Here is a 6,698-nt window from a genome sequence, read left to right as displayed (position 1 = left end):
GGGGGGGAGGGGGCCTGTGGGATCAATTCCCTGGTTGTGGATTGACTCAAATTCAAAACAAATGGAAGGGAAGTCTGAATCTCTGATTGATCAAATCAAAATACAAATTCCCTTTTCATAATTCCCAGACCCAGTCACTGATCTTTCCCATTTTCTCTCCTCAGAAACATGGCCTCTTTCTCAGAGCTGATGCAAAACTTCCAGGAAGAACTCATCTGTTCTGTCTGCAAAGAGTACCTCACTAACCCAATAACCATTGAATGTGGCCACAATTTTTGCCATAGATGCCTTTTCTGCAGCTGGCAGGCAACCTCAACCCCTTTCTCTTGTCCAGAGTGCAGGGCTGTCTCCCAGCTGAGAGATTTTCAAGTCAATGTGCGTCTTGGAAAACTGGTAGCCATTGTCAAAAAGCTAAGTGCACATTGTTTGCAGAACCCTGAAGGACATAACAAGTGTAAGATACATCAGAAAACATTCAAGCTGTTCTGCAAGGATGATCAGAGCCTAGTGTGTCTTGACTGTTCCGAGTCCCCAAAGCACAAGGCTCATACACTCTATTGCATAAATGAAGCTGCTGAAGACTTCAGGGTGAGTAATGGATTCATCACTCCATCCACAAGCACATTTTGATTTTCACTTCAGTCTGCAAAGATCACCCAAGGAAGAGATGTTGTATTTTCACATGCCAACCATTTGCTCTAAGTGCTCACAATACCCTTGGTAAATTGTAGTTAGCTGTGTGGTCTAGCCTTAGCCTGAGCTTTTATTACTAGACTGAGATCAACAGAAAATTTCCCTGGATGTTCAAGTATTTCCTCAGATTTGGTTTGAAATGTCTAATATTCCCTTATGATGGGAAGGTCTCAGATCTTGTTAGAAAGTGGAGTCCAGGAATCTGAGACTGTTAGGACCATCTTTATCTGGTACAATAATTGGAATCACATTCATTCTTCAGGTATTAGAGAAGAGGGACAAGCCAATTGAGTAATGTTTGTCCTTTGTATCTGACCCTTGAAAGTTGACTCCTTTTGGAGATGGACAGGAAAAAAGTGACTTCCTTTTCAGCCTGGCTTAGGCATGGAGCTATATTCCCTTCCTTGTCTCACTTACATAATCCCTGCTTCACTCTCATGAGGTTTGGACATGAGGCAGCAAGGTGAGGGGCTTCTGGGTGCTTTACTTTGAAGCTAGGTTTGATTCTTATCATTCATGCCATAAACCTGGGCACACTCAATTAACAAAAAAATTTTAGAAAAGAATGATGAACAATGTCATAAGAAGCTGAGAAAATTAGGGTCTAAACGAAGTGGAGAATAGCTTAAATCTGAGCTGTATTAAGGAGTTTGGAGTTCAAAGAACTATCAAGCTTCTATCTGGCAGAGACCTGAGAGATGTTCTGGTTCAGCTGTCTCTTACTCATTATTAGGAAACTGAGGCATAGCCAAGCTGAGTGACATCCATAGTCATACATCTTGACAGAGGCAAAGGGAGGATTAGACTATCTTACTCCCAGGCCATCTCTCTTTTTATCAGAGTGATGTTTGTGACCTGATATTATCTATAATAATTAGGTCTTCATCTAAGACTTGAAGCCGGAGGTATGAACAGGATAAGAAGAGAATGCAAGCACATTCTAGCTCCATGGAAATATCTGCCCTTCATATGTAATATTAAGGGGTTGAACTAGATAGCCTCTAAGGACCCTTCTAGCTTTCCTTCTCTGATTTTATGATCCAAAGGAGGAAAAATCTTGTGATCTAAAGTGGGGAGACACTTGTCCAGAGTTGGTACATGTAGATGATAAAGTCTTTATATATAAAGGAGTCCTCATTGAGAATGAGTTCTTCATTCCCACCTTGAGCCATATATCTCAGAACCCATGCTTTTTGAATAACTGAGACATCACATCATAGGTCACATCATCTCTTAACTCCCAGTTTTATCTTTAATCCCTTAGCTTTAAAAGTAAGAGCACGATAGTTTTGTTATTAATTTGTCTCTCAGGCATTCACACATGAATAGGATTCAATATTATATATAATTAAAATGCCTCCTGGATACAATAATTCATTTAAAAATATATTATTATAGGAGAAACTTCAAGAAACCACAATGGATTTAAAGAGGAAAACTGATAATGTTGTAGAACGGCTGATTGTTGAGAATGTGAGAATGATACGGTGGAAGGTAAGTATTTATTTCTTTACCTCTCAGCAACTGGCATATATTGTTTGCTATTCTTCTTCAAAGAATCCTTCAGAGAATGGTGATAGAGAACACACTGGCTTCCACTGAATTTTACAAATGAAGGCACTAAGAACCATAGTGGCTGTTTTGCCCAAAGGCTCTTAGCTGGTAGGAGGCACAAGGGGCAGTCACAGGTAGACCTTCAGGTTCTAAATCAATGGCCCACGGCACTACCACTAGCTGAGGGCACCACAGGAAGGGGTGGGGTATTTTCCATCAGGAGAAGGGAGGCCTGTGCTTGGAGAACAAAGCACAGTACAGAGAGGACTCTCACTATCCACAGCCAACAATGGCCTCAGAAATAAACAAAGTCCAAATCCAATTGTCAGCTAAAAAGGCTTGTCACTCACCCATTTCCCATTCAGGGTCCTGTCATTCCTGTATTTCATCAATCTCATCTATTTCTTTACAGAAAGAGATAAAGATTCGAAAGAGAAATGTTTCTTCAGAATTCCAGAAACTACATCGGTTCCTAGATGAGAAGGAAACTGAGTATCTATCAGTTATGGAGAGACACAGAAGGGCCAATTTGAAAGTCCTGAAGAAGAGAATGATGAGACTGTCCCAGCAGAGTAATGAATTAAGGAAAATGATCACAGAGTTAGAGGAAGAGTACAGGAAACCACATGGAGATTTGCTCCAGGTAAGATTATGGGAAATAAGAATAGGGAACATAAAGGATATAGCAAGAGTTTACCAATATGCCATCCATTTCTCAAAAACGGTAAATGGAGTATAAATGAAATGTTGTTTAATCTATCAGCAGTTTCCTCCATCTTCAACTCTGATCCCCAAACTTCTAAAAAACTATTATAGAAGTTTTGAAAGTATACATATTTTTAATGCTGCAATTGAATAGATTTCTTTGCATTTCTTCTTTTTTTTTTTTAAACCCTTACCTTCTGTCTTGGAACCAATACTCTGTATTGACTCCAAGGCAGAAAAGTGGTAAGGACTAGGCAATGGGGGTTAAGTGACTTGTTTAGGGTCACACAGCTGGGGAGTGTCTGAGGCCAGATTTGAACCTAGGACCTCCCATCTCTAGACCTGGCTCTCAATCCACTGAGCTATCCGGATGCCCCCTTCTTTGCATTTCTTTTGCATATATTATATATTTTTTCTTTTTGTGTACAGTTAAAAATCTGATTTTTAAAACTCATGTCTTCTGTCTTAGAATCAATACTGTATAGAAGTAAGTGATAAGGAGTAGGCAATGGGAGTTAAGTGACTTGCCCAGGGTCACACAGTTGGAAGTGTCTGAGACCAAATTTGAATCCAGAATCTCCCAATTCTAAACCTGACTCCCAATCCACTGAGCCCCCTTTCATAGAATCTTAATGAATAGTTGCATGCTGATAGATTATAATGCCAGATTTTGAAAACACAATAACTCCTTATAAAAATACAATAGTCTTATTTTCCTACCTCAAATACACCATTATCTTAATCATATATCATTTTTTTCCCTCCACAGGATATGCAGAATCTGAAAGGAGTGTTAAACAGGTAGGCTGCTATTCTTATCTAATTAGGAAAGGTCTAAAGAAATTTGAGTTAATGGACCTTGACTGACTAAAATGAGGTCTGTGCCAGGATTTTTACTGTAGAGAACCAGCTCATACATAAAATTCTCATGTGAGCTTGAATCACCTATGGAAGGAAGCTGAAGACTGGAAAGTAGTGGGTTAAGTTTACAGGCTAGAGAGAGCAAGCCATAGAAGGAAAAGAGAGAGACAGACAGACAGACAAGGAACACAGGGACAAAACTTTAGCGTGGCCTCAGCATGTCAGCACATCCTCCAATGGTCAGAGAGTGACTGAGCTGAACTGATTTTATTGAGGATTGTAGGAATGGGGGTTGCGGGTTGTCAATCAGACAGTGGACACGTCAAAAGTTTTAATATAGTAATGACCACCAAAAGGAACAGATGGTCACAATAGTATAGCCAGGTACTCAGCTACTCAGGGTAAGAAGCGCATGCGAAATCTTCTCCTTTCCACCACCCTGGCACCAGTTAATACAAATGCAGGGGTCAGTCATTACAAAGGACCTGTAGAACTGGTCTGCTAGCTTTTAGACTGCAGGCAATAGCAGAGGCTTGATTCTTAAGTTCCACCAAGTTTAAGATCCATCCAATTTAAGGATTCAGAAGTCAATCATGTGAAATATTAGAAATATATCCATAAGTCTGGTCCATGAACAGTCTGCTCATTAGAGTCAGCTTTTGAATACTTCTTTAATATCGTTATAACTGAAACCCTTCACTTATGGTAACTGGAGATCTAAACTTGGTATTTATTTTCTATAGGAATGAATTGGTACTCCAGCAAGAAGACATGCCTCCCATAAAAATAATCGTCTGCCCCATCCCTAGAATCATAGAAATACTTTTAAAATTCAAAGGTGAGTGAGAAGATCTATAACAAAGTGGTAACAACTCCAATGCATGTCCAGTTTTCCTTTGGATCAGAACTCATTTGGTTTTCTTAGAAACTCAGCTTCTCAGTATTGGAAAGAATCTATCTTTTTGGCCTTCTAGTCCACCTCTGCCTGAACAATGATTCTTTCTGAAAAACATATAATAAGTTATCCAGGCTTTAAATCAACCAATGAAGAGGAGCCTGATAATTACAAACATAGCTTTTTTAAAAAAAAATTCTCTCTTTGCCAAGAAAGTTTTCCTCACAGCAAGTTTAAATTTGACTCCTTGCCATTTCTAACCAATTCTCCTTGAGTGAAATCAGAGATCCAGCAGAGAAATTTAAAGTTTCTTTTACCTCAAAACAATTTAATTACTTAAAGATAGCTTTCATGGGACCTTAAGTCTGCTTTACTCCATAATAAGTACTCCTGTTGCCTTCAAATAAGGTTTAAACAATGATGGGTCAAGTTTAGGAGGGAAGATCCAAGATAAATAGAGAAAAACTCAGAGGTATAAAGGAGGGTGACATACTCATATAGAAAGAGACAGTCATAAAGAGCAAGAGATTAGAAACAGAGACAGAAATAGAGAGAGAGAATGAGACAGGGAATATATGGAAGAAGGAGGGAGGAAAGGGCAAAGAGAAATGAACATGAATGAAAATAGATCTGTAAAAAATATTCCCTTCGGTTTTCCCTGGTCCTGTTCAGAGGCAGTGGTCTTCATCTCCTTCCTGTACAGCCTTCATATATTACACAAAAGGGTCAACATATCATGACTCCAATTTCACATCTAGAATCATGAATATGATCTGTGAAACCCTGGTATCAATTAGTCATTTGTTTTATGAAACTCAGCAAGAGCAGGGCAGAAAGAACCAAATTTTTCCAAATTAGCACCTAACAGACTGTCCCAATTAACCTGATAACCAAAGAACATTCTGATCCTCATACCATGGAGCTGTCCTGACTGTCCAATCTGTTTTATATAATACTATGATACCCTGATGGCTATCCCATAGTGTATACATCTGGCTCCATCCCCAATGGGGGAAAAAAAACAACAACTTTGACAATAATTTTCACTGAACCTAAACTTCCTCTCTCCACAGTGGAAATAACTCTGGATTGTAACACAGCTAGTCCAGGTCTCATCATCTCTGAAGACTTGAAGAGTGTGAGATATGGAGGTGCACAAGTCCTCAATAACAGTGGGATGGACAATTTTGCCCAAGTTTTTGGTACTCAGTCTTTGATTTCAGGACGATACTACTGGGAGGTTGAGGCACCAAGCAACATTGGATGGTCTATTGGCATCTGTAACCCAAATCTGCTTAAAGAAATCTTTTTGCTTATCGCTGCACAGAGTCACAGTGGATACCATCTTTATGCCTTAGGCTTACACCACGTTTCTCGTAAAACTTATGTGAAATACTGCCAGAACTATGTGTCCAAACTAACGGTGGGCATTTTCTTTGACTGTGAACGTGGAAAGATATCATTTTATAATGTTAAAGAAAGCTTTCTCATTTTTACCTTTACAATTGTTTCTTCTTCAGGACCTTTCTATCCTATCTTCTTCCTTTCTAAGAAAGCCATGATAAATGATTCCTCTCTTGTGATCTGTCCCTAATTGAGAGAAATCAAGGAAGATGGACTTATCTTCCAAATGGACTTCAGGCACTCTATTCCACAACTCCTATATGTCATAAAATTTTGGAACTGGAAGTGGCCTTGCATGGTACATATTGTTACAATCTAATTTCACATGTAATATAACAAAATTCTAGAGAGATAAAATGACTTGCCTACTCCAAATATCATTCTTAGACCTACCTTCTACCCCCAATCCAATTATATCATATTTATACTGCACTTTGAATATCCTTATTTTTGTACATATTTTTCCTTTGATCCCAGAAGAACAAACTACACGAGAGCGGAGATTATTTTTATTTTCTGTATCCCCTGTTCCTAACATATTGTTTAATAAAAAGTACTTAATAAATGCTGTTTGAATCAAAATGAA

At 38.8% G+C, this 6,698-nt stretch overlaps 1 protein-coding gene across 1 annotated transcript; it reads left to right on the top strand.

Annotated features, from left to right (window-relative positions):
- The first annotated feature begins 168 nt into the window (after positions 1 to 168).
- Positions 169 to 6,302, top strand: LOC123238816 (probable E3 ubiquitin-protein ligase TRIML1). The gene is made up of 6 exons (XM_044666034.1): positions 169 to 588; positions 2,092 to 2,187; positions 2,660 to 2,890; positions 3,722 to 3,753; positions 4,557 to 4,651; positions 5,782 to 6,302. Exons 1-6 carry the CDS (start codon positions 169 to 171, stop codon positions 6,300 to 6,302), a joined length of 1,395 nt encoding a protein of 464 aa, XP_044521969.1.
- The last annotated feature ends 396 nt before the right edge of the window (positions 6,303 to 6,698 follow it).

This window comes from Gracilinanus agilis, chromosome 3, assembly GCF_016433145.1.
Source record: "Gracilinanus agilis isolate LMUSP501 chromosome 3, AgileGrace, whole genome shotgun sequence".
Taxonomy (NCBI): domain Eukaryota; kingdom Metazoa; phylum Chordata; class Mammalia; order Didelphimorphia; family Didelphidae; genus Gracilinanus; species Gracilinanus agilis.
The sequence above is the reverse complement of the archived record's forward strand: the minus strand, read 5'-3'. Positions and strand labels throughout refer to the sequence as shown.